General features: G+C 45.2%; 1 protein-coding gene across 6 annotated transcripts; it reads left to right on the top strand.

Annotated features, from left to right (window-relative positions):
• Positions 1 to 233: 233 nt before the first annotated feature.
• On the top strand, positions 234 to 6,902 carry LOC123069870 (uncharacterized). Of its 6 annotated transcripts, XR_006433114.1 has the most exons (8): positions 234 to 660; positions 756 to 979; positions 2,771 to 2,972; positions 3,038 to 3,123; positions 3,208 to 3,302; positions 4,270 to 4,396; positions 4,511 to 4,626; positions 5,841 to 6,902. XR_006433114.1 is itself a non-coding variant. In XM_044492831.1 (7 exons), exons 1-7 carry the CDS (start codon positions 415 to 417, stop codon positions 4,560 to 4,562), a joined length of 1,032 nt encoding a protein of 343 aa, XP_044348766.1. In that variant the 5' UTR covers positions 234 to 414; the 3' UTR covers positions 4,563 to 5,095. The 6 variants fall into 6 exon arrangements, 4 of the variants coding, with proteins under 4 accessions (XP_044348766.1, XP_044348763.1, XP_044348764.1 ...); XM_044492831.1 differs by lacking the exon at positions 5,841 to 6,902 and having other exon boundaries at positions 4,511 to 5,095; XM_044492828.1 differs by lacking the exon at positions 4,511 to 4,626 and having other exon boundaries at positions 236 to 660; positions 4,270 to 4,480.
• The last annotated feature ends 3,726 nt before the right edge of the window (positions 6,903 to 10,628 follow it).

The following is a 10,628-nucleotide window of genomic DNA, read 5'->3' as shown; positions in this document are numbered from 1 at the left end:
ATTAAAATTTATGATTATGAATATTAATCGGGTAGCCCATCGGATTACCTATGGGCAGAGATAAAGACTCATATCCTACCCATAATTAATGGAATTGCCCATAAATTTTATCCATGGGCGAAGATAAAGACCCATACCTTACCCATTCGGCGGGTGCCTATGGGCGGCCGTACCCATGGTCAAATTGCCCCCATCCCTCCCCGTCTGCCTCCTCCAGTCCTCCTTTGGCCTGCCCTCTATAAAAGCCAACAACTACCCCGCGGCGCACCGTTGCTTCCTCTCCCTTTCCATTACCTTCCTTGTCCTTTCCTCCAATCGAATTGGTTCTCCAAATCTTAGGGTTAGGGTTTCGTCTATTCCGTACCTTCCTCCCATATTAGCGCGTCTGGTCCCTGAGCTTGCTTTGCGCGTGGGATGATGGGCACTGCCGTGGACCTAGGACGGAGGCAGGGCGGCAGCCGCTTCTACGACGCTGGCAGGGCTCGACGAGGGCACCATCATGGCCTTCCCAAGTCGAGGTGCGCGGCCGCCGCCGTTACCCAGGAGAAGGCGCCGGAGGAGTCCTCCCGGTTGCCAGCGTCCCCCGTAGGAGTTGCAGGCAACCTCAAGAGGTTCGTGGCAGCAGTTACGCTGTCCGTGCCGGCGGAGTACCCCTCCGAGGTTCGCCTATTGACCCCCGCCACACCGTAGGATTGGATCGTTATACTTGTGAGGGTGCGACTGTTCCTGAATCACTGGTGGATTTGGCGATGCAGAGAGGAGAGTGGAGGGGTTGCGGCGTGGATGCCAACCGGGAGAGGCCCTACTTCGTTCTTGACGACCTATGGGAGGCGTACAAGGAGTGGAGTGCGTATGGTGCCGGGGTGCCGCTCGTTCTTGACGGGTGCGACGGGGTCGTGCAGTACTATGTGCCTTACTTGTCCGCCATCGAGCTCTATGGAGACTCATCAGTCCTGCAGTCATCTTCCAACCCAAGGTTGTTCGTGTTTCTTCTAATACACGCTGCTAAAAGCTTATTTTTGTTTTGATTTGAGTGCTACGGGTCCAAGTAGAAAGTGTAAATGGCATCGATTTCTTTTCTGCTAGAAGTAATTGAGTTCGAGTTAACTTAATGACTTACATATTAGTAGTACGTACAAAGAAGCACACTTAATCTCCAATAGTTCTGTGATGTGTGTATGCGTAGATGTTATCCATGGAGCCATAAGATCACTGTCCTCATTTCCTATTGTACGTATTTATCTTTAGTTCTCCAATACGCTGCCAGTTCTTATGGTTGCCTATGGGTGCTTAGGATGATTGCCATTTCTTATTTACATTTCTATGTACTTACTAGTTATTTCCTGACGTCAAGTTGGCCTAGCCTATTGTACGAGCCTGAACATGTTTCTTTTGTGTGTGTGTGTGTGGGGGGGGGGGGGGGGGGGGTTCATCCTTTATCAACGAATGAATATAGTATGAATTCAGAACTTCAAGTGGTTTTTATCTGGTGGTATGTATTCTTATGTTACAATGAGACTTCTACCCGTCTCAAAAGCATATTTTGTGCTTGGATTAATTCAGCAAATATATTTGTGTTCAAAGGGAAATAAGAAGTAACTACAAATCAGATTGATGTTTTGTTGTTTATGTCAACGCTAGCGCCTGTCTTGTCATTTCTAGCATTTTTTAGCAGTACCATAGAAGATAGCTCAAGCTGCTTATGCACCTCTTCCTCGTTATAACAGTTATGTAAGTTTTTATAGTCATCAGATTCCATATAGCCATTTCTTATTTCTGTTTTCCGTTTTTAGAGTAGGATCTGTGGCTCTAATTAAAGCCTTTGTACAATTCACCTGTGCTCATGATGAAACAAGACATAATCATCTGCAAGGGGTTTATGATTTAAGGGGATTATTTTTGAGGTGGGGGCGTTTTCTAAAGCATAAAAAAGTACAATGCAAAACAAGAATAATTTGAAAGATCTCTGTAAACCTACTGCAACTACTAAGTAACTCAAAATGTTTAGTCATATCTGCAATTCATAACATGAAAATAGTATTAAAATCACTCAGTATTGTTTGACTACCAAAATTCACATCACAAATTCGCAATGTACCAAAGCACAATTCAGAATTTCAATCAATTACACCTTTCCCCTTGCCTTTGCTAGCCCCTTATCATTCATGTCCATTTGATCTTCTACCTTTCACCTTCACCGGCAACGCTTCCGTGCCACCCACCGCTGGCCAAACGACACTGCTGTGCACTGCTCCCTCTGTGTACGCCATGCTGATGTTGACGTTGCGCTTCAGCCGCCGCCTGTGTGCCGCAGCCGCTAGGGTTCATCCATACTGCTTCATAGTGCGTGTGTTCGCTCGGCTGACAAGCTTTGTCTGCTTCGGTACTTGCTAATCAGTGGTAGCAGCAGTAGTTCATGGGCTCACAACCCAAATCATAAGGTCAACCTGCACCAGGCGACCTGGCCCGACCACATTCTTCTTTTATCGTCCCCAGTGAGAATGACGACTCAACGAGTCAATGACTCGACCTCTACATACATGTAGCTATTCTTTTGCATCAATTCAAAGTCGGGCGGCCGCCTCACCTTGCCCTATGGAGTTCTCTTCCCATATTTACGTGCACACCTGTTTCTATTTATAAATCTATTTTACCTTTGTCATTTATTGTCCTGTGATAACAAGTATTGTGCCAGTTATTGATTTTTCTCAAGAATATTCCATCGTGGCATGCAATTCTTAACTATGTGTGCATCAACCTTTTGAAGCAGACATATGATGGACGACAGTGATGAAGATTTCCATGATTCCAGCAGTGATGGTAGCAGTGATTATGAACATGTAAGGGTCAAACACTTTGCTCAGGAAGGCTTCTCAAGGGATGTTGGTGAATCTGGAGTTACTCATGGCCGCTTGCTCTTTCAGTACCTCGAGTTTGATTCTCCATTTTGCCGTGAACCTTTGACTGATAAGGCAAGAAGTTACAACTTTGTGTAGTTTTCATGGTATTTTCCTGTTCTGACAAATTTGTTGTTCAGATTTCTAGCCTTTCAGCCAGATTTCCAGGATTGAGGACCCTTAGGAGTTGTGATTTATCAGCACGGAGTTGGATGAGCATCGCTTGGTATGTTCTCTCTATATATACAAAATTGGTGCTGGATGGATGATTGCAGCAACTAATAGGTTACATTCCTTATGCATTGTGTAGGTACCCAATTTATCGTATCCCTACTGGACCAACATTAAAAGATTTAGATGCCTGCTTTCTCACTTTCCATCAGCTTTCAAATTGCCCGCAAGGAGGTAATTAGATTTGACCTTTGTTCCTCGGATCATAGGTTGAATTAGCTCGTAATGCTTGCTTCACTAGCATCGTCCTGTACTGTTTCAGATAGATGCCCCCAACACTCAGTTTCCCTCCTAAACCTGCCCCATCACTATGCATGTTTATTGTAAATTCAGTTATCATGTTCATGATCAGATTAAGTAGACATGTGAAGTCTGAAAGAATTCTATATCTAAATATCCTTTATCCTTTCTCTTTCTTCTAGTCCTCGTTCTTAAAAGTGAGCAAGTGTCAGGAGTCAAGTTCAAGTGTAGCACTTATCTTTGTTATAGCAAACTTTGTTAGTCTTACTCTGAAGTGTTTGTAGATTCACAATCATTAATCAAGTGTGAGTTGTAGCTAACATGTACTTAGGATAAGTTTGATTATCGCCCAATGAACATGGGGAGTCTTACTTTTGGCTATAGTGCTTATTTTTCTGATTGTTGGGCATGTACATACATTTAGCATGTTTTCAGTGCACTGGGGAAAGAAATGAATAGGGGACATAAAACAGCTATCCTGGCAACTCACATTTTCAGTCGGTGCCTAGCTGCCTTGGCAACTCACATCTGTGACCAGCTAGAATCTGTAAACCCAATTAATAGCAAAAAATAGGTTTTGATTTTGACAAACCTCGATGCTAGGAATTCTTGAGCTATGAAATGACTATATGGTAGTTGTATCACTGCTTTAACAAGTTCTAATGTTTTGGATGCACTGAGGTTTACCTACTGTGAGTTGTCATTTATAGAAAGAAAAAGAGAGCTTTATGTTTTTATTGCTTTTCTCTATATATAGTTTCCAGTGCATGTCTATGCCCTCTTCTATGTTAGTTAACCTTGTTAGTGAGCAATGAGATAATGGAACCTAAATGCAGTCATCCTGTGCTGCCTACCTGCCTAAATGTCGCCATCTGAATTTTATCTGCATTCCTGTGTCCAGATAATCTGTGGGCTCCTGATAGCACACCAAACATACCACTCCCAGTTTTTGGTTTGGCTTCCTACAAGTTTAGCAACTCAGTCTGGTCCTCAACTGATGGTGATTGGAAACTGGCTAGCTGCTTAAGGCAAGCTGCTGCCGATTGGCTGAGAGACAGCCGTGCCGGCCATCCAGATTATCAGTTCTTTGTCTCCCATGGTGCATACAACAGGTAGTGACACCAAATCTGTGCTTTCTGCAGAGCTCATGAAAGAATGTCCGAAGAGTGTCTTGTGAACATGATTAAGTTCTGAGTGACTGACTGGTTGACTCCTTCCAAATCTGATGCATGTTACCACAAGATTTGAAGCTTGGATGGTGAGAAGTAACCTGTCCTGCTTTGTAAATTGCACTAATAGGTAGATTTCGACCGTCATGTTTTTGTACTTGTAGTCGTTGGTCTGTGGGAAGCTGGGACGAGAATGAAAAAAAGGAAAAAGAAAAGAGAAATGAAAAAAGGTGGTGAAAAAGCTTGCACTTCAGATGTAGTTTGAGCTGTTCAACTTATGTAATACAAATAGTATGGGGACAAATTTTGATGAAAACACCCCTCATTGTCTGTACACATATCAAGTGTTGCTGGCATTGGAGTATGTGTTGAAGAAAACTTATACTTCCTCCCAAAATAAGTGTCTCAATTTTGTACTCAAGTTAGTATAAAGTTGACACTTATTTTAGACGGAGGGAGTAGTTAGCATATGTTGTCATAGTGTACATGTAAACCCGTGAACTGACGTGTGTGATAGATTGTGTTCCTAGTTCATGATATTACCATGGTCTCAAACCACGAGTATCTGTGTAAGCTAAGTTCATGTCCTGGCAACTGGAAGACTACTAAAATCAGGCTAAAGCTAAAGCTGCAAGCACTCAAAATGAGTGTTTAAAAGGTAGAGACAAATAAATACTCCCTCCGTCTCAAAATTCTTGTCTTAGATTTGTCTAGATATGGATGTATCTACCGTATCAAGTCACGTTTTAGTATTAGATACATCCATATCTAGACAAATCTAAGACAAGAATTTTGGGACGGAGGGAGTAGTAAAAACTATCGAAAATCCGTATCCGTGCATGAGCTGAGATGCTCAGTTATGGATTTTTTTTTTATATGAGACCAGGTCTCACGGTTAGCAGGTGAGACCTGCCCTGATAGATGACACGTGACATTCATAAATCACAAAGCATCTAATCTCCCCCCTCTGATTTTAGGTTGGGGGGGAGGGGGAGGGGGAGGTGGGATAGATGCTTTGTGATTTGTGAATGTCACGTGTCATTCATCAGGATGGGTCTCATCTGCTAACCCGTGAGACCTGATCTCGATGAATGGGTCTCATCTGCTAACCCGTGAGACCTGATCTCGTAGAATTCTTTTCCCTCAGTTATTACCTTCCATCTGTTCGCTTTGACAAGGGCACCCTGTCTAATATAGTTTTAGTATTCTTGTCAATAAGTGAGTATGCCCCACCACACAATAACTACACAGATACCACACTATTGATTTGAGTGATTAATCTCTATGTATTTGCATTTTGCAGCATACATCCAACCGATGCCCCCTCAACACTGACCTGCTGGAAAAAGAGGTCGCGGCTGTTTCCCCTTCTCATCTCTTCCACCGCCCCCTTTTGAGAGTCGCTTATCCCCGGCCGGGCCGATCTGATGCCTCGTTCGTCGGCGATGCTGGCTGGCGATGGTTGAGGAGAGGTGCCTGGTTCTTCCATATGTATATTAGAGTAGCAGTAGACTTAGTTAGACTTGGCGTTATGCCATGGTGTGGCCTCATGCCAGTCGGGATACCTGCTGCTAGACCTTGTGAGCAGAGTCTGGTGGTGGTCGTCGTTGTCTCCTACCTCGCCTCCATGGTGGAGGGGACTGGTGGACATTGGATCTGGCAGTATCCCTCCCAATAAGCTCAGTCTGTCCAGCATCTAGGAGCCACGGTGGTTCCTTCCTCTGTTTCTTGCCGTCGTGGTGATGGTAGCAGAAAGGTGGAGAGATCTCGCCTCGGCCTCCTCGTGGTGCTGGGCCTCGCCGGATCCGAGCTTCCGGCGTAGGTGGTGTTATCCCCGCATTTTGGAAAGGGCTTCCGCTATCTCGTTGGAAGCTGGTGATGGGGATCCTGAGCTTATTCGATGGTGGATCTGAAGGAGCTACGACACCGGTCTCCTCCAACAATCCATCGATTCCTCTGGTCGAAGGGCGGCCATACTTGTTCCTCCCAGCCACGATGCCAGAAGGAAGGCAGTGCTGTGCCAAATTGGAGTCTGTGGCTTGCTACAGAGGTCTCGCCGGACCAAGTGGTCTGTCCCAGGCGTCGGCGATGATTGTATCCACTGCGGCACAGCGTGGACCCGATCGCGTTTTCAGTTTTATGTTTGGGGTCCTTTCTATAAGATGCAGGGATTTGTTTTTATTTTCAGCTTCTTTAGTGTCCTTGTTGTAAGCTATAATGTCTCTTCGTCATAATCAATGAAGTGCTGGGTCCTTCTGGGCCCTTGTAGTGTTCAAAAAAAAAAAAATCCAACCGACGAGCGCCCGGCTGTTTTTTAGGGAATATGCCGTTGCTTTATTTAACCAAAGCTCGGAATGTCATCCGAGATTACATCCAAGATATAGTCTGGGGGGACCAGTTCATACATAAACCCTCCCCAACACCAACTCGCGCTAGCTTATGTGCGGCGACATTTGCATATCTACTAACCCAGGAAACTCTAAACTCCACACGCGAGGCAAGCATCAGTTTTATCTCCCTAATTCACGGACCGGCCACCGACAAGTCCTCTTGCTCCTGCGTAATTCTTTGCACTGTTGACGGATTGTCAAGCTCGACATGCACCCTTTCGAGATTCAGCTCCAGCGCCATCTGCAAAGCCCGCTCACAAGCTAAAATTTTAGTAGCCTCAGGGTCAGAAATATGTGGGAAATGGTAGCAGCTCCCAGCAATGAAGGCACCATTGTGATCACGCATCACAGTTCCACCACCGTTGCCACCAGATTTTGAGACCGCACCATCCGAGCTGATCTTGATCCACCCCTCGTCCGGCACCTCCCACTCCGTCTAGTCCTTTCAGCAGGAGTCCGAACCCTTTGCTGATGAATGTCGCGCCACTCCTGAACGTGATGCATCACATTGTCCTTTATTTCATGCGCTGGAGGTATCTGCTTCCCATCACGAGCCTCGTTGCGAGCCAGCCAAAGCCCATAGGCAGCTTGCATGATCAACTCTATCTCCTCATCCTTGGCTCCAGTGAGCCAATCAAGAAGCCATCTGTGCAGATCCCTGTGTGACACCAAACAGTCCGGCGGAGTGGCCACAAAATAGCCCGATTCGGACTCCACCAGTTTCCAGAACAGCCGAGAATGGGGGCAAGACCAGAATCTATGCTGAATGGTTTCCTCCCGCCCACAAGCTGGACAGAAAACACCACCCTTGATATGCCGACGATGAAGCTCCGAGCCCACGGCGAGACCATTCCGCAACAAACGCCAGAAGTGGATCTTAACCATCCCAGGAACGTTTGTGTCCCGGAGTGCGAAGAAGGCCTTATGCTTATCAACCGAAGACGACGAGTCAGGCTGTCCCGACCTCCTCTTATTCATTGACATCCTTAAGTGAAAGGCCGAGCGGACGCTGAAAATGCCATTTTTTGTGAAGTTCCAGGCCAAGAAATCCTCCGTGCCCGGCCCTCCCACCGCGATTTTCTTAATATCAAAGGCATCCGAGGTAGAGAACATCTCATCAACCCTCTCGACATTCCAGGTCGTTCCATCCGAGTTCAACAAGTCAGCAACCTTCGTGACCCCCTGGAGATACTGCTGACCCAGTGGCCGCATGTATCCATTCCTCGGAATCCAGTTTTCATGGTGAATGTTGGGAGCCGTCACCAATTCTCCAAACTAAACCTTCCTGCAGCAGATCTCTTCAATGCAGGATGCTCCGAAAAATTTATGAAGCATTTGAGGGGCAGGTAGATGCAAGGATGGATGATGAGGACATCAATACCATTGTTACACCCACATCTCCTGCTGCTATACATACTGGACCAATTGCTAGAGCTCGCCTACGCCAATTAAATTACCAGGTACTTTCGTTTCTTGGTAATGATTCTAATGTTCATGAGAATATGATGTTGCCTAAATTGGATACATTTATTTTGCTTACAAATGAAGGGCCTAGCTTGGAGAAGGATGAACATTGGAGTAAGACCAAGCATGGAGATGATGGCATGCACAAGGGGAACAAAAATGGAGTTACAAGTGATGATTTCAGGACTTTGAAGCCACCATAATGAGTGCATGAAGCCTTGGACGAAATATACAAGATGCCACTTTATAAATTTTGTCTCGAGCCTATTCTAGGTGCCGCGTCACCTTTTTATTGGGCCAGGCCCATGTAATTTCGAAATACATAAGTATAGGCTATTTTTAGAGTCCGTATGTGTGGGGAAACAAGAGATAGGGTTGGTTTCGTACCCCTCCACTAAGGGCCATGAAATTCCCCCTCTTCTTCCATATATACAGCCCTTAGGGCACCGTTTAGACTTTGGGTTTTGTTTAGATTAAAAGTTCGCCATAGCTGCAACTTCGCGTACTTCGTTTGTGTTCAACAACTAGACCAAGACGTCACACAACCCCATCTTGATCAATAAAGCTTTCATCTTATATTCGCAATATCCAGATTGCAATCTCAGTTTCTTGCTTGTTCTTCGTTTGCTCGCAGGAAATAGACCCTCGTGGTCAGGTTGATCGTGCTCCAGCGTGGTCAATAACCTCTCGGAGTTGGTTTAGCGATTGCTAAGGCGCGACGTCCTCGCACGTACGTAGTTGGATCGTCAAAGTCTACTCCTCCGAAACGATAATCACCATCTCATCAAAAGACGGGACACCTTTGCCTCTATCAAGTGGTATCAGATTTCTAGGTTGCTCGGTGAGATTTTACAGTTTTTCGTAGTTTAGATCGAGTCTGTTCTTCATACCTACAGTCCACGAAAAAGCCACAAAAAAATTAGGGTTAGTTCATCATATCCGAACCAGTCCGAGCCTTTGCATAGTCTTTTCAGTATTTTGCTTTGTTGAATTTGCTGTTGCATCATCGTGTCAAGTTGTTGGTCTTAGCGTCTAGTCCTTTAGAGTTTCAAGTTCTGTCACAGTTTGTCACGCCGCCGCCACACCATCCTACCACCGCTACCATATACCATCACCGCTACCATATCCTACCACCGCTGCCATATACCACCACCGCTACCATATACCACCACCGCTGCCATATACCATCATATATCCACCACCAATCCGAGTTCTTTTCATATTAGGTTTGTTTTCGAGATCCATCTATTTTTCGTTTCGTGTTTCCTTGCCTAAGTAGGTTTCAAAAAAAGTCTGGAAACCACCCTTCGTTTAGGCCCAAAATTTTCCAAAAACGCACTCGACAATTTTTTTTGGCTATCCTATTTTTAGGTGTTTCCAAGAGTATTGAGACATTCGCCGTTATAGAATTTTTTCTGAGCCGTTTTTAGTTTTTGGGTCCGGGCAGTCGAAAAAAAAATTGGTCGCAAAAATTTCGTGTCTATCCTGTTATCTTGACTCGGGAAGAGTTTTGAGACACTCGCCATTATAGTGATTTTTTGGCAAAAAAAATTAGAGTGTGCTCTTCCCTTCTTTCCGTGCAACGCCATGATTTTGTTAGTGTTCTAGGCTCGCATCTCTAGCACGGTCTAGCCTAGGACCAGCACAGTACTGTCTTTGAGCGTTTATTCAACTTTGCATCTCTGAATTGATGATTGCTCATCCTTTTTGCTACGATATTATAAGCCTTCCCAGCTCCACATACATCTACGTCGTGCGTTTGACTCTCCCTGGTAAGCGCTCTATCCATGCTTTGAGAGTTTTGACTACAATGGTTGCCGATCACCACCTGCTGCTGGGTAAGAACTGATAAGAATTTGAGATTCGCTTGAAGGATTTGTGACTCACCACTCTCACCACCACTTCCTAGTAGTCTGTAGAATCATATTCTTTTGTGTTTCTATTGCTGCTAACCATGGCAGGATCACAAGCCGATGAGACTGATTGGAAGAACATGATGAACAAACAGCTACATGATAAATTTCAGCAAATGATGAGTGGACAGGTGCAAGATGTGCTAAACAGATTTGAAGAGGCCATGGAGAAGATAGATGACATTGAGAATACGTTCGAAACAAAGCTCGATAACAAGTTTAATGAATTGCTCGCGCGTCTTCCACAACCACCGCCGGCTACACCTGTCGCACCTCTACAACAACAACAACTACAACGACGCCCAAATCATGTGGGACAAGCAC

The sequence above is a fragment of the Triticum aestivum genome, chromosome 3B, assembly GCF_018294505.1.
Source record: "Triticum aestivum cultivar Chinese Spring chromosome 3B, IWGSC CS RefSeq v2.1, whole genome shotgun sequence".
NCBI classification, from domain to species: domain Eukaryota; kingdom Viridiplantae; phylum Streptophyta; class Magnoliopsida; order Poales; family Poaceae; genus Triticum; species Triticum aestivum.
The sequence above is the reverse complement of the archived record's forward strand: the minus strand, read 5'-3'. Positions and strand labels throughout refer to the sequence as shown.

Bases quoted from the DNA above. Each gene is read 5' to 3' on its own strand.
- LOC123069870 (XM_044492828.1), top strand. From the start codon at position 415: ATGATGGGCACTGCCGTGGACCTAGGACGGAGGCAGGGCGGCAGCCGC. The intron at 980-2,770 runs GTTCGTGTTTCT...CTTTTGAAGCAG, and splicing joins TCATCTTCCAACCCAAGGTT to ACATATGATGGACGACAGTG. The intron at 2,973-3,037 runs GCAAGAAGTTAC...TTTGTTGTTCAG, and splicing joins GTGAACCTTTGACTGATAAG to ATTTCTAGCCTTTCAGCCAG.